Raw genomic sequence first — 22,737 nt, 5'->3', positions numbered from 1 at the left:
TGAATGTGCTGGCTTTAAAATCAAATTACAGTCTGTCTTAAATCCTGGGGAGCTGCACACACCCAAGATGCCTACAAGTTTTGGAGACAAGGTATTGCATCTACTTCATTCAAGTTAGCTAGTTTTTTTTCCAAAGGGAGATGAAGACCAGAACATTTCTTGGGATAATCTAAAAACCAGTATTTTAGTGACTACTGTATTGCTAGTCTAATCTATCATATTAATACTACTTTAAAATGTTAATAGTTAAAAAGTTGATGCATTATGGCTGCAAAACTAAACTAAATTTGTATACAGGGAATTTTATAGAGAAGCAATTGTGTTTTTAAACAGTTTTGCTATATAATTTGTCACTTCTAATTTACATGCACTTTAATTGTGCATTTCCACTAATCTAGGATAAATGGCATAATATCCTCCTTACATCACCTCCAATGAGCTAGTGCCAAGATTCACAGTAATTTCACACGAAGCCTACAAAGCGCAAAGCTTGTGAGGGAGCTTTTGAAGAGTGCTTGCATTAGCATGAACTTACTTAGCATTTAAGCATTCAAGAAATTTTACTCCAAACATTTAGGTATGGATATGTTCATGTGCTCAGGCAACCACAGGTGAATCTGAATTAAGTGGATGTAAGTCTAACATGTAATTAGTAAGAATAAAGCCATTACAAATATTCAAGTGTTATTGCAAAGTCCAATTTCCATGCTATGAATTAAATTTAAACATAAGTACCTCCATTAAATGATTGCTCTCCTCAACACTCCATTACAGTTTTCCCTGCCCCCCCATGTCACCTTTACAAGATCAGTGATTTTTAGAGCGATCACTTTATACACAGAAGTTGTGTATTAAACACTAGAGCGATTTAGATGAAACCCACTTATCTTGAATCAGGTTTAAAACTAATCAGAAGTTTACTATTTAATAATAAAATACTGTGCTTTCTATATGAAAGAGTGACATGAAGCTTTGCAAACTTCAGTCCTAATTATGCCACTGGATCCACACGGGTGGAACCCTGAACCTCTGTGAAGCACCACCATTAACATCAGTGAAACTCCAGAAAGGCACAGAATATTTGCTCTTGCAGTTCTTATTGCAAGGGCCAGAGCCTTAAACTAACACAATCTATTCATGTCCATCTTTTCAGTATGCACACAAAATCCATCCCTGTTCATTAATGTATGGTGTAAAGCCCACAAAGAAAAGTTAATTCCTTATAATGGGTATATTAGACAAAACACACATTAATATAAACAGTGATCATGTGGTTGTTCTTTTCAAGCCCGATAAAGATTAGAAAAAAGTTGTAGACATCACAAATGCAGTGAGATAGCTTTAAAGACAATTTTTAAAAGACTGTATCTGAACTGCTGCATTAAGTACACTATGGGATAAATAGCTTTCTTGGAATTTGCTTTATTCATGCAGTATTAATGGATTCTTAATCATGTTTCATCTACAATTGTAAAAGACTATGAGTTTCAATCATAACAAAAATTGTAAACTCAAAGATCTGGAAATCTCAGATATTCCTAGTAAAACGATATAATCCCAAATTAAAAAATTGCTTTGAAATTAGTTACTCTGAAGTGTTGGAGTATAATAATGCAAGAACTTTTTAAAAAACTTAATAAAAGTTAAATATTTATTATGGCTTTAAATAAATTGGCTTTAAATAAATTGCAAACTGCCTCCTTAAGGGCAAGAAAATAAAATGCTCAGAATAAAATCATGTATTAAAAGATTTTAAAAAGATTAAAATCTAACTCACCTGCCAGCTGATCCGTGAAGAAAGATTTTCAACTATAATTCTGTGTTCAGTACGAACAGGAGGTCCATACCAGCTATAAGAATTCAGAGACAATAAGATACATTTTCCCAATGCAGAATATGTAAAACTCTTACACAGAAACTCATGTGTTCTGATGGTTTGCTGATAAAATTAAATACTAGTTGTTTTTCTTACAGATGGACTGCAGATTAGATTCTGCCTAGTTAACTCTATACTATATTTAAAAGCATATTCCCACTGTAAGAATGGAAGTGCGGAATTTAGCAATAAATTAGTATTTCAATGAAAGAACTTCACACACAGGCATTCTATACAGATGACATTTTCAGACTTCTAGAAGGCTACTGTATTTTCATTAAATTAGCTCAGAGCCAAGAAAAGTATAATCTAAGTACACTAATGGCTTTGATCAAATATTATGCCTCCGGAGGGTACTCCCACTGAAGGCTGTAATTACATCCTTGCTGACAAGAGGCTAAATTCTGCCTTTCGAAGTCAGAGACACATACACATTTGAAGACGGTTTAACCCAATGGTTCTCAATTCCCAAGCAGTTGCTAATATTTGGATATGCCAATGTATCCCATGGCAGTTTCTCATGCGTCAAAATTTTCTGACTTCAAGAAACACAACATGAAGCCAACTGATTGCTTGTAAGTGACAGTGGCACTTTATGAATAAAATAAGTTTTCATATCATGAAACATTACTGAAAGAAATTACTATAATTACTATATGATAGTTTTAAATGAATGTTGATTAAAAAGTTTATTTTAAAGAAAAAATGGTCTAGTCAGGAGTTATGAGGTGCTGAAAAGGGGGGGAGGAAGGGAGAAGAGAGAGGAAGTCCCTAACAGGCAATCAGTGATCCCAATCCCAACAACTCAATTGGAGGATCTGAGAACCATCAAGGAGTTTGGAAAAAACACACTGGCTTGTGCAGATGTGATGTACAGTTCTGCTAATGGTGTTATGTAGGACTTCTATCAGAATAGCAGGAAAACAAGAACAGTACAGTGAGAAGATAAACGGTTTCCACCTGACTACTGTTCTGCCACTCAGCTGTTCCTGGTAAAAGTGATCAAGGTAGTTACAAAGCACTGACAGCAATTTAAGCCAGACCACACCACTTAAAACATTTTTTTTTGCATCCTCTCAAATCTGTACATCACAAAACTGCAATTCAAAGATGTATTGCTACTTGGGCACCCTTGTATTCAGTTATTTTTTTCAAATGAAACAGACTACAGTGAGCACCCAAATCTAAGTACACCCAATGACACTGTTCCTCAGTTTTGGATAGGAAAACCAATAGTCATTACTTCCTAGCCTGTCCTTTCGCACATGCAAAATGACATTAATATGAAGAAAAACTGTCTAGTGTGTGTAAGCATGTATGTAAAATGTTATTTGCCCTGGCACAAAAACTCGGCTTACTGTTATGAAAAGATTAGGATAGAAAGAAAATTAATACTTTCTTTGGGGTCACACCTAAGTTAATTTGTTCAGTCTAGATGCTGGAATGACTCTATGTTATAGTTCTTTCAATTCTATGCCTCATCCCATAAATGTAACCCTAGCAGTGTGTACTGATTTGTACACTGAAGCATAGGTAATTTGATTTCAGCGCATACCTCAAAGTGTCCCAATTTTTTTCAGAATATCCAGATCTTCAGAGCATTTAAACAGAAGTCCCAGAGTCCCAAAACTGGAAGGCTGAGTCCCATTTTTTCATTATTGCAAACGGTAGTCTCTTCCTGTCTGGCACCGGGTGTCTGACGTCATGAACATGGCCAAAACGTCAGATGCCCACGACCTTCAATCACACTTCCTACTTTAAAAGTTCACTTTTAGCCCAGACCTCGGTCCTATCGCATCAAGGTCACTGCCACTAAAGAAAAAATAATCTAATTAGCATACTTGCATATGCAAATTAGATGCCCAGATTTTACTGGCCTGGGGTTGGGAGGAACTCTGCCTCTAAAAAAACTGCAGAGAGGTTAAGAATTATAATTCAGTGAAATGTTTATCCTCCTTTCAACAACTCCTCTGCATAGTCCATAGATAATTACTACAGAATACATCAGTTCAAATGATTTACTTCAGAAAGATACTAGAGGTAATAATTTAAAGAAAAAAAATTGAATGTGTTGTGTTATTTAAACAACTCTGAAAAATATGTCATTTAAGAAAATCTGTTATAAAAATTGATAAAAAATCACATTCACATTAAATAAATTCAAAATAATACTTTTTCCACACAAACTCCATACCCAGCATATATAGTAGATACATATTATATACCATAACTATTTTTAGATTTAATCTAAGGATAGAGATTGTCCTTGAGGGGTCACTTTCTATTCAATCAGCAACTTTTGCTCATTAGTATTTTTATACTGATGGCCGTGCATGTTGGTCCTTTGTTCCTACAGTAATGGTTCTTACTATGGTCTATGAAAACCCACCACAGCGTTTGCTCAGTTAAACTTTTTAGAACCAAACAATGAGAAAATTTAGCAGCTTAGAAGGTCCAGGAGAGGAACTTTATTTGGAAGTGATTCACAGAATATACACTGGAGAACCACTGCTGTATAGTAATATTAAACCCATGACACATTGCTTAGGTAGAGAGATGCCCTAGTTGAGATGCAGGTTGCAAAATCTGGGGGCGTCAGTACTGGTTTTCTCAATGCTATGTAAGGATGTGGAGCTTCCCCTATTGCCACTGCTAGAAAGAAGAAAATACAATAGGGACACACAGTGCTTAAACAGTTATTTTAGATGCAGTAAAATGAGACCAGATCACTCACCCAGATCCACTGCTACGTGACTGGTAATAATTGAACCGTTGTGGAAATCTGCCTCTCCCTCTTCGTGCCCTGGCATATTCAATTGTAACCCTTAAACATGAAGAAAAAAATCCGTAACTACTTAAGTCACTTCAAACCTTTGAAATAGGAAGTACACATGCAGAATCAAAAGAGAGCCTTAGTTTATTGGCTGTAGCATACCAGAATGAATGGCAGATATTTCATAAGCATCCAAAAGTCATTGTGTTTACATGAAATTTACTACATGTGTGCAGTTTAGATTTAATGGTCAGAAGGAAAGAACAAGGCTATAAACAGCAGCAGGATGTGAAAAGGACCACATGGATAGTTTGTTTTTTACCTTATTTTAATAACTTATTGGTTTCTTATATACAGTGAATGTATGGCACTCTTACAAGTCATACATATGCTTAGAGGTGCTGATCAATTTCTGGAAGTGACAGATGGACTAATGAAAAGAAGAGTGAAATGAATGGATTTGCCATTTCCAGTAAGGTAGCATCTGTTCACTTGGGGAAGAGAGGAATAAACCATTGAAAGGAAGACTAATTCCACTACTTCTGTCCAAAAAAAGCAGTTGAATTCTATGTTACAATCCAATTCCCCCCCCCCCCCCTTGCATCAGGATATGTTAATAGACCCTTCTACCTATATGGAGATATGTCAGAGCCACGGGAATTAGATGTGGAAGCAGAGCTTAGTGCATCACATTTGGGGTATAAAATGTATTTAGTGCTTTAGAAAAAGCATATTTGAAGTTTACCTTTCATTGCACAGTTCTTTACCATTCAGTTCATAAACTGCATCATCAGCATCTCTGTGATCTTCAAACTCCTAGGAAGAAACAGAAATAAGCATTGGAAATTTATAATGAGCTAACATTTCCCACTAGTATCAGAGGGGTAGTCGTGTTAGTCTGGATCTGCAAAAGAGACAAGGAGTCCTGCAGCACCTGAGGGTACGTCTAGACTACAGGCTTTTGTCAACAGAAGTTTTGTCGACAGATACTGTCGACAAAGCTTCTGTCGACAAAGAGCGTCTACACTACATTCAGTTCTGTCGACAAAGCAAGCTGCTTTGTCAACATGGCAGTGTAGATGCAAAGGACAGTTTAGATGCAGTAACACCTTCTGTCGACAGAACTCTGTTGACAAAAGGCGTTATTCCTCGTAAAATGAGGTTTACCAGCTTCGACAAAACTGCTGAGTTCTGTCGACGTTATGTAGTTACGAACGGGGCCCTCTCCCTGGTCTCCAGCAGACCAGGGAAAGGAAGCAAAGCGGCAGAGCATGCGGGCAGCCCAGACGCGTCTGGGCTGTCTGCTGCCCGCGTGTTCCGCCGCTTTGCTCCCCGTCCTTCTGGTCTGCAGACCAGGGAGACGGGGAGCAAAGCAGAGCAAAGTGGCGGAACACGCGGGCAGTGGACAGCCCAGACGCGTGTCTGGGCTGTCTGCTGCCCGCGTGTTCCGCCACTTTGCTCCGCGTCCCCCTGGTCTGCAGACCAGGGGGACGGGAAGCAAAGCCGCGGAACCCGAGGGCAGCAGGACAGCCACGGCGCGTCTGGGCTGTCCCGCTACCCCCGTGCTCTGCGGCTTTGCTCCAGACGCCTGTGGTACAGCAGCTGGGGCGCTGCCGGTTGGTCCTGCACCCCAGCTGCTCTGCCCCAGTCCTGATTCAGCCACTGCTGGTCAGTTTCAGCAGCGGCTGAATCAGAACGCCTGGGGCAGAGCAGCACCCCAGCTGCTCTGCCCCAGGCATCCCCAAGTCAGCCGCTGCTGAAACTGACCAGTGGCTGACTACAGGAAGCCCCTGCTCCGGGCTTCCTGGAATCAGCCGCTGATCAGTTTCAGCAGCAGCTGACTTGGGGATGCCTGGGGTTCTTAAGTTGAATCTGTATGCAAGTCAGAACTGGCATCCAGATTCAGCCGCTGTTGAAACTGATCAGTTTCAGCAGAGGCTGAATCTGGACGCCAGTTCCAACTTACATACAGATTCAACTTAAGAACAAGCCTACAGTCCCTATCTTGTACGTAACCCGGGGACTGCCTGTACACACATTGAGATGCTACACCCTGAGTAAGGATATCAGAATCTGGCCCTTAATGAGGAAAACCAAGAATTGGGTATTACGGATTATATTCATAGCTCTACTATAGATTTGCTGTCTGACTTCTGCCAAGTTACTTAATCTCTTTTACTCAGTTCACCAGTATGTAAAATGGGAATATTACTTACCTAGCTTTTGTTAGTGTATTAAAATGCTTTAAGGTTCTTGATTTAAAAAAGTGCTATTAGAGGTAAATTTTATAATTTATTATTGTCTTAATGGCTATAAACAAGGAGTGTGATGATTACTGAAGTCCATTCCTTTATGAGGTTTCAATAGAAAAACACTTTTACAACTGTTTTCGGCAACAACTGACACCAAGCCATTCTTTAGAGCAGTGATACTCAGACTGCAGCTTGTGAGCAGCAAGTGGCTCTTTAATGTATTTCCTACAGTATGTGATAACAAAATAATACAGAGTTTTAATATCAACCAATCAGAATGCCTTTACTATGCTAGGAACCAATTGTAGTAGATAAATACTTGCTCAATCATTTTACACTGTGTGTGTGTGTGTAATATATATGTATGTGTGTTTAAGGATGCTCAGAGACAAGAAACTGGCTAATCCTGTAATCAATACAATTTGTGACGACTACACAATCAGGTAAGGCGCTCTGTCCCTGCTTGAGCCGGGTCCAGAAGCTACCCGCACTGTGGCTCTGAAGTTTAAATGTAGTAGGAACTGGGCGCACAGGCAGCCCAGCTCTTACTACATTTAAACTGCAGAACTGTAGTGGGGGTAGGTCCCGGACCCAGCACGAGCTGGGACAGAGTAAGGCCAGTTCATGCCAGGTCTGGGATTGCTAAAGTCCTGCATTTGAAATGTAGTAAGAGTTGTCCAGCTATTACTACATTTAAAATGCAGAGCTGCAGCAGGGGTAGCTCCAGGACCCGGGGCAAGCTGGGCCTGAGCCATACCTCCTTAGTCCTGGCTCATGCTAGGTCCAGCAAACTTGGTCCATGGGGGCCCCTCTGAGACCTCCCGCAGACAGGCAGCAGCCCCTGCCTATGGCAGCCAGGGCTGACCGCGAACAGAGCCAGGGTCCACAGCAGGCAGCCTCCCCTGTGGCCCCCTCCCACCGCACTACTGCCTCTATCAGAGTCAGCAGTGCGGGGGAGAAAGGGGGGGACGACGATGATAGAAGGCACCATGACGACAGTACTGTGGGAAACCAGCTTTTAAGCTGGCTTCCCTCAGCACCGGCTCCTGCTTCCAAACTACCCCCTTGCTGCTTCTGATACAGCTTAGGCTTATTAGGTAGTTGACTATTTGACTAGCTACTTACATCCTTAATACTTTTATTAGCTCGCATGAAAAGCAATTGAAAGCAGAAACGAACATGTTTTATTCCCCTACCCGAACGGCTAGTCTCAAACATTTCTTCCCTAAGTGACGTCCCCTCCATGCTATTAAGGTAACTGAGCCTGTAACTGCATAAAAGAGGAAACACAATGATATACCTACCACAAACCCAAAACCATTTTTCAGATGGATTTCACGTATGTGTCCATATCCTTTGAAGAATTTCTCCACATCCCGTTCCCGGGCATGTGGGCTCAAACGTCCAACGAAGACACGGCAGCCACTCATTTTAGTTTAAAGGTGAAACTGTAAAATAACAGTTGTTTAATTAGCACTGGTCATCAAAGTAATGAAGTAAAAATTACCTGATCTGAGTCACTTCTAACTGAAGCCCCAGAAATCCTGGTCATTGGTCAAATTAGATAGCCAAGTGACAACAAATCCAAATCTTGTTAGAAATAGGATTCCTCAGAAAGAAGTCCTTAATTACAGTCTTAAATAAAACGGGCAGGGAAGAACACTTAAGTTTCTTTTTATAGTATAAACTAATATTTCTGTTATCTACTCTTTGATAAAGGCATTAGTTCAGCATCAGGGAATGCACTTGAGCATCATAGAAGTATGAAAATTAATTACAGGGTAAAATCATTCACTCCTAGAGAAGTGCTGGGCTAGCTTTCTGCTTGGCAGCATCAGATCCAAGTGATACAGCCTGTCAAATGCAGGCCCACTAAATCTATAAAGGTTTCCCATATTTTATAAAAAAAAATATCGCAAGAGCACTGGACATGTAACATCAATGATATATTTCAACGACTGCACAGTCCACTGATCAGACAATGTTATATCAATTTTATCTCCTCTCTGAAAAGTAGCTATGATCTGAAGTGACAAAAACATCTTATACTCACTAGATTTACACCTTCTGTTTCATTACTTTTCTGAAAACAAGAGATTTTTTTGTTTGTTCGCTATTTTTGTTCCCATACAACTAACCCAGATTTGGATAGTGATCTAAAGCATAATCTGGGACATACACTATCAACAGAATTGTTAACCAAGTTCCAATTGCAGTCCTCATTATTGAGGACAATATGTATGTAGAAAAAAGCCCTAGTGATTTTCAAACTCAGAATAATGAGAAGCAGTTTTTTATTTGTAAACAAAAGAAAATAGCTATAGAAGTCATTCTGATTCAAACATGAACCCAAAGATGCATTTTACGGAACTGTAGTTATATGATGTATCATCTGAAAGATACATTTTATAACTCTTAATCCAGTTAATATTACTTCATTCTGAAAGTCACAGTTCTTCGTTCAAATAAGCCCCAAATGCCTATAGGCCATGTCTATACTGCCCCCTCTTGCACAAAAAATATGCAAATGAGGTGAAGCATGGAATATTGCTGCACCTCATTTGCATAATTATGAGGTTCCATTTTTGTGCAAGAGGCTTTTGCGCAAAAAGGAGCAGTCTACACGGCTCCTTTTTGCGCAAAACCCCCCACTTGAGCAAGATCTGTTCTTCCAGGAAAAAAAAGAGGAAGAACAGCTCTTGCACAAGAGGGAGGTTTTGCACAAAAAGGAGCCATGCAGACTGCTCCTTTTTGTGCAAAAGCCTCTTGCACGAAAACGGAGCTTCGTTAATTATGCAAATGAGGCACAGCAATATTCCACGCTTTGCCTCATTTGCATATTGCCAAGAGGGGGCCATATAGTATTTTCATATTAAAAGGATACATGCATGTTGCTGTTAGCAGCATTCCACCAGACCGCAGAGTGAGATGTGATTTCTCATCATGAGACAGTTATTTGAATAGTGGAAGAATTAAAGTCTAACATCAGGGACCAATATTTTCCAAACTGACTAGTGATTTTGGGAATCTAAGTTGAGACACTTGCAGAAATTTGGACTAATGATAGGAAAATGCACTTCCACTAGACCTTTCAAGAATCAATTCTGTCTCCAGTTCTTTCTCCTCCTGCCTCAACAATTCTAACAGCTTTATTATTAAAAAAAAACCCAAACCATGAAATCTTGTTCTGAACAAGTATGCATGCATTCATTTAAATTCAGGTAATTCTATAAGCTTTAAGCCAAAATTACTTTTTTGATGTTGAGAACACTGGTGCAAAGTTAGTCTTTGCCTGAGCACCTTGAAATTAGGGATGTGGTCCTGCCTAGAGCAGGGGGCTGGACTTGATGACCTTCTGAGGTCTCTTCCAGTTCTATGATTCTATGATGTGAACGACTAGTCACAAATGCTTATCGGATAGTCACAGACTAATAGACTAGTCGCTGCTGCCCTCTTGCTGCCTTTATCAGAAAGAGGCAGCAAGCAGCAGAAGCAGTGGAGAGGGTACTTCAAAGTGGCAGCGCCGCATGGAGCCTGGGGCCAGATGCCAGGCTCCACGTGGTGCTGCCGCTTTGAAATGCCAAATGCAGCCTGGGGATATCCCAGCTGGCCCTGGGCTGAACACAGCGTTTTAAAGCGGCAGCTGGATCAGCTGGGGGACTCTCCTGCTGGGCTCCATGTGGCACTGCCACTTTGAGATGCCACAAGGAGCCCGATGCTGAGCTCCTGTGGTGTTTCAAAGTGGCACTGCCACATGGAGCCTGAGGTCAGTAGGGGAGTCCCCAGCTGATTCTGAGCTCCAGGTGGCACTGCCACTTTGAAATGTTGCAAGGAGCCCACAAAGGGTGAAATCCAAGGGCAATTCAGATATAATTTTTTAACGTTAACGTTAATGTAATTTACCACGTAAGTGTCATGGACAACATGGACAAGCTTTAACAAGTAGCATGTTTACAAGGAAAGATTTAAAGGAAGAGGATTCAATGTTTTAAAATTTAATTAAGTACATGTCATTTAATGTCCAAAACATCTCTATTGACTCAGAACTAGGAATATTAAGAAATACGATTAGCCCAAAATAAAAAAAAAAGTTCAGATTAATGTAGGGATGTAAGCAAGTACAGCCGGTCCCGGAGTTGCGAACAGTCGAGTTATGACCATTTGCATTTACGACCAAAGCTTCCATGGAGTGGTCATAAAGGCGGTCCCCAAGTTACAAACGCGACCCACGCTTATGAAGAGTGCGGTCGCTATGTAACTCAATGGGGTCCGAGTTACAAACAAATCAAGTTACGGCCAAGTGTTTGGTCCGTAATTCGTTTGTAACTCGGGGAGAGGCTGTAGTTGATTAGTCTAGGTTTACTGGTTAGTTGAGTTGACAACTCGCATTCCCATCTCTCCCCTCCCCGCTGGCTCTTTCCGTGACAAACCTGGCTCAGTCCTGGTTGGCACCGGATCTGAGACCTACCTCCACTGCGGCTCTGCAGTTTAATTGTACTAAGAGCTGGGCTGCCTGCCCGCCTGGCTCTTAGTACATTTAAACTGGAGAGCCAGTGAGGGTAGCTTCCAGACTCAGCACAAGCTGGGACTGAGCACTTCTTTCCTCATTGACTAGTCATGTAGTCAAAAATTCTATCAACTACATGATTAGCGAATTACCTGCCTCTTAACATCCTTTGATTAATGGTGAAATGGTGTCTCAGCAGAAAAAGGTCTAAAGCAAGTGACCATGCAGGGTTTTGCTTGAACTATGGATGTTAAAATTAGATTAATCAACTAATCGAATAGTCAATAGAATTTCCATTAACTATTCAATTAGTTGATAAGGGCGCCTTCACTTTGAAAGATACAAGAGCCTGCCCAGCAATTGCTATATTTCAAAGGCAGAAGTGCCACACAGCATTCCTCCTTTGAAATGCACAAGAGTCCCAGTAGGGGTTCTTGTGTATGCCGTAGGGAGCCTGGGGTCAGTGGGGAGTGCCCGCTGACCCTGGGCTCCATGTAGCGCTTCCGCTTTAAAATGTACAAGAGCCCCAGCATGGACTCTTGTACATTTCAAAGGTGGAATGTTGCGGCTGCATCCCTGACCCCACCCACAGAGCTGGGGGGAAACTAGCTTTTAAGCCAGCTCCCCCCAGAATTACCTCCTCTCCCGCCCCCTGACTTTCTGATAGAGGCAGCAAGGGCGAGGCGGAGTGACTAGTCTACTAGTGTGTCGACTATCCAATTTGCTTTTGCTTATCAGATAGTCAACTATTTGATTAGTCGCTTACATCCCTAGCCTGAACGAGGCTTATTGTATTAGCAAAACTTATTCCAGCTTGCAACTGTCTTTGTCATCCTCCTCGGTAATGGACAGAATACTTCTATAAGTCACGTTTATTCATTAACTATTTGTTTTTGTGCCTGGAGTTTTTAACTAAAACCATTTACAAAAAGCAACAAACCTCCAACAAGAAAAAAAAAATCCTTCTATACACACCTATGTTAAAGATAAAATTCTTTAGTCTTGCCTCCAAAGACTCCATGTATGTTCAGGAATACGGGGTGTCCCCACTATGTCACCCTGGTATACATCCGTTCCGCACTTAAGTCATTGACACTTGTAGGAACTGATACATTATAAATATTCCCATATCCCGCTCTTAAGTTGAGCAAAAAAATAAATAAATAAAATTTTAAAAAAAGTGCAAACAGAAGTCAGCCAGTGGGGAAAAAAAATTCCCTGCTTTAAGTGGTTTTGCTGTAAATCCACGTTTTATGGAATACATCTTGGATTTATAGAGAGGACAGCCTGTACATATGTGGAGGAGGGAGGAATTACAGACCAGAGTAGAAGGGCCCCCATTTCATTCTCCTGAGAACATAAAAAAGGGACAATACGCATTTCCACCTCACTAATCTTTCAACATGAAAAAGGGAAGACAGACCCGCAGATTACTATTACCAGACAATTTTGCCCTGCTTTCAGACCCTTGCTGGCATATTTCCTTGCATTCTCCCCATCTCCCTTACAGTAGCAAAAGTTTTCAACTTTGCCACCGTCATCTTAAACAGCTTCCATAGAAGACTACTAGCTCCCAGACATCAAGCAGGATGTTAGTCTAATATCATTAGGTGTTAATTTTCTAATAATGTATTTGTCTTTTTATTAAGACTCAGCAACAGAAAATCATATGATTTTATACCGGGGTGCGGAACCTGTGGCCTCTGGGTTGTCTGGCCCCCACAGCTTAGGGCCTCCCCCACTGGCACTCCAGCATCCACCACCTACCTGCAGCCCCTGACTGATTTTTCTCTGGGTCAGCAGTTCCCCCCAAAAAGGTTCCTCACCCAGTCTTATACAAATGAGTATGGTGAGTTTTAATTGCTTCAACAGTGCTCATTTGTGTTTTTGCATTCCTTTTGTTACATAAGTTTGGTATACACTTGCAGAGGTCTTTCTAGCAATAGGGAGGCTAAACAGCTGTTTACAGTTACTCAGGCTTCTAGATTACCTCCCGTGTTGTCCTGATCACGATAAAATGGTGGTAGGACCAACCCCAAGCTGTGCTGTGTGATCCCTGCACACCCACAGCTATGTGCTCGAATTCGGAGGGGCAACTACCCTTCAGCCATAGAGGGGCTGCCATGGAATGACATGGGGGGCGGGAGGAGAGAAGTACACTGAAGCGTTGCCTCGTATAGGAGATTGCTTTATGCCACCTCTCCATATTTGCTATTTAGCATGGTGAAAGAGGGGTCAATGGGCTCAGAGTGGGTACTGCAGCTTCTTGAAGACCGAGTAGATCAAGACCGGAAACATCAATGTTCCCCAGCCACAGAGACCAAAGTTGCTCGCCAACCCACAGAAAGAGGCAAAAAAGCCCCAACGTTGATCTCTTCCTTCCGCCACACTCCTGACTTAGAGAGCGCTGAGAGCAGGCCCCGCCCAGGAGTCTGGCGGCAGCAGGCCCAGGGAAGCGAGGCGTCGCGACGCGCTTAGCAAGTAATAACTAGAAACAAACCTTCAGCCCCGCGGGAGCTGAGACCCCGCCCCCGCAGCGCCTGAGCCCGCGGGCGCGCAGAACACGCGGGAAGAGCGACGCGTAACGGGGCCGGAGGGGGGAGGGGCTGTGCACAGCGGCGATGTCCGGCGGGGGGGGGGGCTCTTGGGCGGTCCGAGCGAGGCAGGGAGGCCGGTGGCGCTGGGTGGGAAGCAAGAGAAGCGGCGGCGGCGAGGGGGGGGGGCAGCTCTCTCCTACCCGAGGGATCAGAAGCCGCGCGAGCTTCTCGGTGCGTCACGCCACGGCTCGCCAGTCGCTCGGTTTGCGCAACTTCGCAACGCACAGATCAGGTACCGCCCTCCCCACCCCACGCCCCCACCCGCGGCCTCCACCCCCCCGCCCGGCCGAAGGGAAGGGGATATTCACCCGTGGGGGCCGCTGGGTCCAGCCAGACCCGGGAGCGCAGCGCTCGGTGCCTCTCTCTTCCGCCGCAATATGGCGGCGCCCGTCCCGAGAGAAAGGCAGCCCCGGAACCCAGCGATTAGCGCGCCGCCGCCAGACTTCTCCTCCCAGCACGCACCGCGCCGGTTCGGCCCGCCCCTAGAGCTGCCTGGATGTGCAGCTGCGGCGCGGCAGCCCGCGCACTGCACGCTGGGAGTTGTAGGACCGAAGCGTGGCGCGCTGCTGGGAGTCGCCTCTGCTGGTCGGTTGCGGCTCGTGGTCGCTGACGTGGGAGAGTGACGCATTAGGGAGGAGGGGGAGCCTTGTCCGTGTTCCTGAGCTCTCTTCAAGCGCGTGGCGCAGGCCGCTCCCGGGGCCGGGTGGGACCTGGCGCAAAGGGTGTGGCGAGGGAGCGCTCCTAATCTTTCCCAGCCATGTGCAGATACAGTGTTTGTGTGCACAGAGGCGTGTGCCCTTGTGCACCACCATTAGAAACAAAACACCTGGCAGCTCTGCTACTCCGCGGGGTGGCATTTGAATCTCTCTTGAGCAGCTGAACACGTGTCTAGAGTACAGGGAGCATTGGTGAGAGACAAGCTATGCAAAGCTTTTCTTCAGCTCTGAGGGCAGAGCTCTATTTAGTGCTGCACCTGTAGTGCTTTAGCTAAGGTGCTACCAGGAGATAGCTAAATTGAGGGTGAGCTCTGCCATGGCACACTCCCTCCGGCCCCCCTTCCTCCGCCCATTAGCAGTTACACATTTACCTAACTAAGCAGATTTTAACATCCCAGCTACGTCTACACTGGCATCCTTTTCCGGAAATGCTTAAAACGGAACAGTTTTCCGTTATAAGTATTTCTGGAAAAAGCGCGTCTACATTGGCAGGATGCTTTTCAAGAAAAGCACTTTTTCCGGAAAAGCGTCCGTGCCAATGTAGACGTGCTTTTCCGCAAAAAAGCCCCGATCGTCATTTTCGCTATCGGGGCTTTTTTGCGGAAAAGAAATCTGTGCTGTCTACACTGGCCCTTTTCCGGAACAGTTTTCCGGAAAAGGACTTTTGCCCGAATGGGAGCAGCATAGTTTTTCCAGAAAAGCACTGATGATTTTACAGTAGATCATCAGTGCTTTTCCGGAAATTCAAGGGGCCAGTGTAGACACAGCCCCCTAGTCTATACCTAGTCAGTACAACTGCATGGGCCAAGTGGTGTGGATTTTTCGTACCCCTGAGGGACACTTTTATACCGATATAAGTCACAGGGGCAAGGAATGGGAGGGGGAAAACAACCGGAGGAGTTGTTTGTGGGTGGTAGTTTGTAATAAATTATTCAGCCCCCCCCTCCCGGCCCAGATTTCAAAGTATTTTACAAAAGACAGAAAGTATCTTTCTCTATTCCCATTTTACAGATGGGGAAACCAAGGTATGGTGACTTGCTCAAGGTCATTCAGCAGGTAAATCACTAGTCTCATGACAGGTGCTTAGCAGGATTAAACAGTACAGCAGGTAAGCCTGGTCTACATACTATAGACTGGAGTTTGACGCAAAACAGCTTATGTCAATCTAAGGCTGTCTCTACACTGGGCCACTTATTCTGGAAAAGCAGCCACTTTTCTGGAATAAGCTGTGAGCTGTCTACACTGGCCGCTTGCTTTTCCGGAAAAGCAATGATGATCTAATGTAAAATCGTAATTGTTTTTCCAGAAAAACTGCTGCTCCCGTTTGGGCAAAAGTCCTTTTCCGGAAAAACTGTTCCGGAAAAGGGCCAGTGTAGACAGCACAGATTTCTTTTCCGCAAAAAAGCCCCGATCGCGAAAATGACGATCGGGGCTTTTTTGCGGAAAAGCGCGTCTACGTTGGCATGGATGCTTTTCCGGAAAAAGTGCTTTTCCGGAAAAGCGTCCTGCCAATGTAGACGTGCTTTTCCGGAAATACTTATACCGGAAAAACTGTTCCGTTTTAAGCATTTCTGGAAAAGGGTGCCAGTGTAGACGTAGCCTAATATTGCTCCCACTGATATAACTTCACCACTATGCCAACTTATTAACTCCACCTCTATGAGAGGTGAAGTGTTTAGTTTGATGTACTTAAGTCAATGCCGTGTCAGTATAGACACTGCATTATTTACATCCACTTTAGTAACGTCCAGGAGATGTCCTACAATGCTTCACCATGACTGCTCTGGTCACCATTTTGAACTTCACTGCTTAGCTACTAGGTACACAAGAACATGACCCTCTATTATAACTCCACAAATTTTAAATTCAATCTTTTGTTTTCTCCACCTAGAGCATCCACATACCAACTGCTCAGCTGGCTCGATGCTGGCTGTCAGGCCCGGCTGTCAGGCCCGTCCCCAAACCCACGTCTGTCACTGGGAGTTATTAGGTCTTCCCCAAGGACTAGGACAGACAGATAAGGTAAACTAACAACAGGATTTATTAACAGTAAACAAGGCAAACAAGGTAAGTATAAGCAGGAATGGTACAGGACCCCATAACAGAAACAAAATAAACAAGCTTGACTGCGACTCAGGTAAGCACAGAGTAAGGACCCAGATGACGGGAGGAGGGTCACAGGGACATTACCATCTCTCACAACTTGAGGACCTCACAGCCAGGGCCGGCTCTAGGTTTTCTGCCTCCCCAAGCAAAAAGTGTTTTGGCTGCTCCCCCCCCCCCTTTTGTTGGCTTTTACACGTTTGTACTTTGCAATATTTTGTTTTGTTTTGTTTTTTGACTGTTTAAAATAAAAAAATAAAAACAGAAAATTTGTAGTTAGTGAAATAAAACAATTTCCTACTAGTGTACTCATTTAATTTTAACAAAATCACAATTACAAACAATTTTGGTTCAATTATACACTGTAACGAAAAACATTAGTGTCCTCCGGTGCACCCAGTTTCTCATAAATTAAAAGAATTTATATGAACTGACTTTTTCTGGTTTTTATATTTGTGTAGCCTTTTAATAATTCAGTAAAATTAATTTTTTTGCAATGGTATTTTCAATTGAAATTAATGCGAGTCCTGACAAACGATTTTGAGACATGGTGGACTTCAAATAATTTTTTAGTAATTTCAGTTTTGTGAAACTGCACTCACCAGAAGCTACTGATACTGGTAATGTTAAAAAAATGCGTAATGCTATAGCAGTGTTTGGAGTGAAAAAATCATTTCTTGCTATAAATTCTAATACTTTTAGAGGGGAAGTTTTAGGACTTCTTAGTTCAGATAAATTCATTAATTCATCATACAATTCTAGTCCATCAATGTCAGCAGCATTATCAGTACTGAGCACGAAATGTAGGTCCTGGCAGTGCTTCATGAGGTCTTCTTTAGAAAACTGATTTTTAATATTTCCAATATCGTATAAAAATTGAAAAGTTTCACAAAGACCATGCAACTAATAAAATCTTTCTTCAATGGAAGTTATAGCTACATCCAAAATACAATAGAAACATTCAACTTTAAACCTTTCTTTTGGATCAAGAATAGGATCATCTGTCTTGTTCTTTTTCGAGGACGAATGTTTTGTAAACTCTCCCTCCCCTTTCTCGCTGCTGAGTCACAACAGCCTTTTCTCTGCCCTGTCCAGCCCCTACCTATCGAAAAGCACCCCTCACTCCCAACCCACAACCCCCCAGCTGCCGAAGTAGGCAGGGCTGACCCAAAGTAGGTGGCAGAGCCGGGCAGCAGCAGGAGGCAGAGGGCAGCTACCAGGCTCCGGGTGCGCATGGTGCCAGCGCTGCGCAGCGGGTAGTAGCGTCTCCTATGGCCCTTTAAAATCGGCGGGGCAGGGTGGGGCTGGGCATTGCCGGGACGGCTGCTTACCTGGAAATGACACCCCTGGAAATGTGCCGCCCCAAGCACGTGCTTGATTTGCTGGTGCCTAGAGCTGGCCCTATTCACAGCAACACCTGGATTTCAGCTTGGTCTCACTCGTCTAGAAGTGAGTGAACAGCAGAATCCTGCTCCGGCTGGATCCGTTCGGCCTAGTACCTAATGAGTCCCTTCTCCCTGCGTCATTGTGGGTGCAAGTATGTCCTGATCAGGAAGGAGTGACGGTGGATGTCAATCCTCGTTTGCAAGTGTGCCTCCCACAACCCCAAACCTAACAAGTGTGGACCCTGGCGTACCCGTCTGAATGACCCTGCACTGTGCCACTCAGATGGGCAGCCCCGGGCAAAGCCAGAGGCAGCCCTTAAGTATCCTGCTGTTACCAGGCAGACTATAGTCACATGTCTGCAGGATTTCCCGCCAAATCACAAAAAGCGGTGAAGGAGGGAGAAGAAAGGTAGGCAAAATGGAGTCCCTGTTGTTGATGGGCTCTCAAAATGGCATCTGTGTCCAAGATGGCGTCTAAGAGAATTTTAACCCTACATTCCCCTCCTTGCCGGAAAGAAAATCCTATCTCGAGAGATTCGATGCCGGCATCCTATTACAAGATGATGACATTAGGTTACAATTTTCCAACCTTCTAATTCTTAACCTTACCCATCTAATGGTTATGATTATTCCCACAGTCAACAGGAATTGAACAAATAAAATTATAACAAAAGGATGGATCAACAGATATTGTGGGTTGCTGATGTCAATGGGACTAGCAAATAGAAACTGCCACCAGTGTGTGTATCTGGAGGCCTGGTGCACCCTTTTCAAAATTCTTTTTTAACTCAGCATGCTGTACCAGTTGACGCAGTAAACTCAAATTAGCCCCCCAGGTGCACTAGCTCTACATGAGTGTACAGGCTATATGCGAGCTGTATGTGTTTGGTATTTAATTCTTCAGATACAAAGTTAATATATCCTTCCAAGGCTAACACAAACACAAATTACTATGAGGGTCATTAGTTACAGGGTAAAAGAAATTAACAAGGAAATGTTCATGTAAACTTCTTATACAAACACAATGACTATTTACAATTACTAACTCAGACTGAGAGGAATTTCTCAGCTATAGATGATAATGGCACCTCCCTTCATTCATACTTAGATGTGAGGACCACGATAAATCTCTGTAGGACAAATATATCCTACATTTTGTCTCCCAAATGCAAGGGGATGGATCTATTTCAAAGAATTCTTCCTGATCCTCGACCACCCAGTTTGGTAAATCTATGTGGGTCAATGTGTAAATCAGGGTTATATTCAAAATTCAACATTTTCCATAAGTGATAATGATTTTTGTCAAATGAGGTCACACTGTTCATCATTAGATTTCTTATTTCTGTGGGGAGACTTCCCTGGAACCCTGTCCTTAAAAGTCTTTGGACAATGGTTTGTAACCACAACTGGGCTTGGACACATCCAAGAGCCCATGATGCATTACGCTGCAGAGTGTCCATAGTATTAACAATCCTTTGTAAATCTGATTCTTGATTTTGGTACCACGATTGAAGTGTGGATATTGCATCATAATTGAACTCCACGATTCTATTTAAGGAGTCAGTTAGGGATTGATCAAGGATGGCCAATTCCTGACCTATACTACTGGGCTGTGTCTACACTGGGCCATTTATTCCGGAAAATCAGCTGCTTTTCCGGAATAAGCTGTGAGCTGTCTACACTGGCCCTTGAATTTCCGGAATAGCAATGATGCTCTACTGTACAAAATCAGCCGCTATTCCGGAAAAACTATTCTGCTCCCGCTCGGGCATAAGTCCTTATTCCGGAACACTGTTCCGGAAAAGGGCCAGTGTACAGACCAGTAGTCTTTTCCGGAAAAAAGCCCCGATCGTGAAAATGGCGATCGGGGCTCTTTTCCGGAAAAGCGCGTCTACATTGGCCACAGACGCAGATAGTCTGTGCAGATAGTTCGGAATGGCTAGCTAGTTCGAACTATCTAGCCCGTGCCGCGTGTAGCCGCGCGGCATGGGGTTCGAACAAGCCGGCATTTAAAAATGGCGCCGGCCGGCTTATGGAAATAAAGCCCGGGAAATTCAAATCCCGGGCTTCATTTGCACGTTCGGTATGCATACATTACCCCGCTAGAACTAGCGGGGTAGTGTAGACATACCCTGGGGGAGGGAGGAGAGGGGAAAAACAAGATGGGGTTCATGTCTGGCTACATCCATGCATCCCATCCATCACACAGGGGTTTAAGAAAAAGTACACATGCAGGTCATAAGGTCTTAATAGAGACTTGCATGTCTACATTTACCTTTCTTAAGGCATAACGAGGCTGCGTTGTCATCCTCTTCAAATCCCTTTTTGCAATAACTGGGCCGATACTATTAACATAAGACTTAGGCATAACCTGGACATGAATGTGGAATTTGGCCCCAAACACTCCTATCATTGCCCAAATTCCAGAGTCATTGCCTGAGAGCATCATTTCCAACTGCCCTTTACAACTTGCCTTATTAAGGGATTTGGGAACTACAGACACGGGACACAAACTATTTACGGTTCCTGTTATATCACAATGCTGAGGACCACTGTCGGGGGGTGTCCCTCCGTGACCCCTTCTGCACACCTCAGGTGGGGGTCACTATGGGCTGCACTGCCCTTTTACTTTAGCCCATGGGAGGGACGTTCGTGGGATGAGAGATGCCATTGTTCCTTGCCCAATGTTCCTCTGCCCTGGGCATACCTAATTCCATCCTTCAGGCCTCACACCCCACATGCCATCCCCATACCCCAGGGATTACAGTTCACCCTGCGCATCACTTAAGTGCTCCCCTTTCCAGTCTGACACCCTCCGGGGTTGCTGGGTTATCCAATAAGTTTATCTGTGCTAAGGACTGTGCAGCTTGGTTCAGTTCTGGTCAGGACTCTGCCCAACTCTTGCTTAGGGTGGGATAGGGGGCCGGGACTGGGGCCTGCCCTCTCCGCAGGTCCCAGCCCAGGGCCCTATAGGTCTATGTGTCCAACCCTTTATGGCTGGGAGGGTGGGGGGGTTCCTTGCTGCAACCCACCAACCACTCGGGCCAACACCTGCCCTGGGCCTCTTCTTACTGCGCCCGCACTCACCCTTGTGCACTCGGGTCGATGGTGCCGTTCTCAGGGACGCCAGCCGCTTCGCCTGCCGAAGAGTCGTCCAAATGTCTGATTGCCGCTGCCTGCTCTTCCCCCAGCTGCTGAGTCCAGTCTCCCTCCCGGAGGTGCAGCTTGCCCAGTTCTCCACTCCGTGGGGGGGGGGAACATTTCCCCAAGTACCCGCACTGCTCCCGGGCTCCAGCCCAGGTAGACTTCCTCCCCTCTTGTCTGCCGCGCTGCCGACATTTAAAAAGCCCGGCGTCTGGCACGAGCATGTGCCACAAAGGTGAAGGGGTGGGGTTAGGTGGCCGTGGCTCCCCACTGCGGCGCCCAACTGGTGGGGGGTGTCTGTACTCCATCACAACCACCCGTCATACAACTTAGATTTACAAAATACCGTCGATAAGGGGTATACAGTCACATTGTCTGATCTGCAGAATGAAACTGACCATTGGAATACACAGTGATGTTGAAAGACCCCTCCTTGACTCTATGCGCCAGATTGGATGAAATACAGGCACACTGTAAAGGACTCTCTGTTACATGCCCACCCATGCAACGAGTAATCCTTGAGTCTTCCAGGGGTTCCCACCACCCTTCCAGACCTTTAGCTGACTAGAATGAAACCATTTAAGATTCTTTTTCCCTTTCTTAAGAGGTATCTCCAACTGATACATGCAGGGACTAGCCTTGTTAACTATGTGGACAGGTCCTACCCACCACTGGCTAAGTGCGTGGCCTTGGTCCGAGTAATATTTATATAGCACTCGGTCCCCATCCTCCCACTCGATCACCTTTACATGTTCCAACCTCTTATCCATCCCTTGTGTGTTTCATTTTAACTGCACGGCCACTTGATACTGAATGGCACTCATATCAGATAAGACCTTTTCCATGTATCTTTCTATTGTGAGTCAAGGCTGGTATTCATCAGGGGGTTGGCCTCCCACCCACCAGAGCTCAGGTATTCTCATGGCTCTGCCAATCATGACCTCATGGGGAGAGAAGCCGTGACTCGCCACAGTTGATCTGACTGCCATTAGAACCAGGGGGAGTTTGAGGTCCCAATGCTTGCCTTGATGACATATGATCTTCCTCAGAACAGTCTTAAGAGTCTGGTTTGTTCTCTCAACAAGACTGGTCTCTGAGGATGACCGGCCACATGGAATCTCTGCCTAATTCCAAGGGCCTGGCAGAGGGTATTGGTTACCTGTGATCCCTGGTCTGAGTCAAATAACCTCAAGGCAAAGGTCTCGTTCAAAAGGACTCTGGCGGTAGTGGCGGCAGTACAATTATGAGTGGGGTATGCCTCCACCCATTTTGTAAAGGCATCGACTACCACTAGACTGGACAGAACTTTTTGCCTCTACCTGTGTTAGGAAGGGGACCAATATAGTCGATCTGTAATCGACACCAAGGTCCTTGTGCAAGATGG

General features: G+C 44.3%; 1 protein-coding gene and 1 long non-coding RNA gene across 4 annotated transcripts in view; one reads left to right on the top strand and one right to left on the bottom strand.

Moving 5' to 3' along the window:
* The window catches only part of LOC102453174 (serine/arginine-rich splicing factor 5-like), a 20,156-nt gene extending 5,684 nt beyond the window's left edge, over positions 1-14,472 (bottom strand). For 2 of the 3 annotated variants that reach the window (XM_075927347.1, XM_075927349.1), the window contains exons 1-5: positions 14,314-14,472; positions 8,206-8,349; positions 5,395-5,465; positions 4,611-4,700; positions 1,778-1,850 (exon numbers count right to left, since the gene is read on the bottom strand). In XM_075927347.1, the coding sequence (XP_075783462.1) occupies positions 1,778-1,850; positions 4,611-4,700; positions 5,395-5,465; positions 8,206-8,331 (360 nt within the window). In that variant the 5' untranslated portion in view covers positions 8,332-8,349; positions 14,314-14,472. Of the gene's footprint in view, positions 1-1,777; positions 1,851-4,610; positions 4,701-5,394; positions 5,466-8,205; positions 8,350-14,145; positions 14,246-14,313 lie in introns of those variants that run through there. The other variant, XM_075927348.1, reaches the window with a different exon arrangement.
* The window catches only part of LOC142829145 (uncharacterized), a 27,868-nt gene continuing 19,226 nt past the window's right edge, over positions 14,096-22,737 (top strand). The window contains exons 1-2 of the long non-coding RNA XR_012903480.1: positions 14,096-14,237; positions 15,733-15,777. This is a non-coding gene — a long non-coding RNA (uncharacterized LOC142829145). The remainder of the gene's footprint in view (positions 14,238-15,732; positions 15,778-22,737) is intronic.

This window comes from Pelodiscus sinensis, chromosome 4, assembly GCF_049634645.1.
Source record: "Pelodiscus sinensis isolate JC-2024 chromosome 4, ASM4963464v1, whole genome shotgun sequence".
Lineage (NCBI taxonomy): Eukaryota > Metazoa > Chordata > Testudines > Trionychidae > Pelodiscus > Pelodiscus sinensis.
The sequence above is the reverse complement of the archived record's forward strand: the minus strand, read 5'-3'. Positions and strand labels throughout refer to the sequence as shown.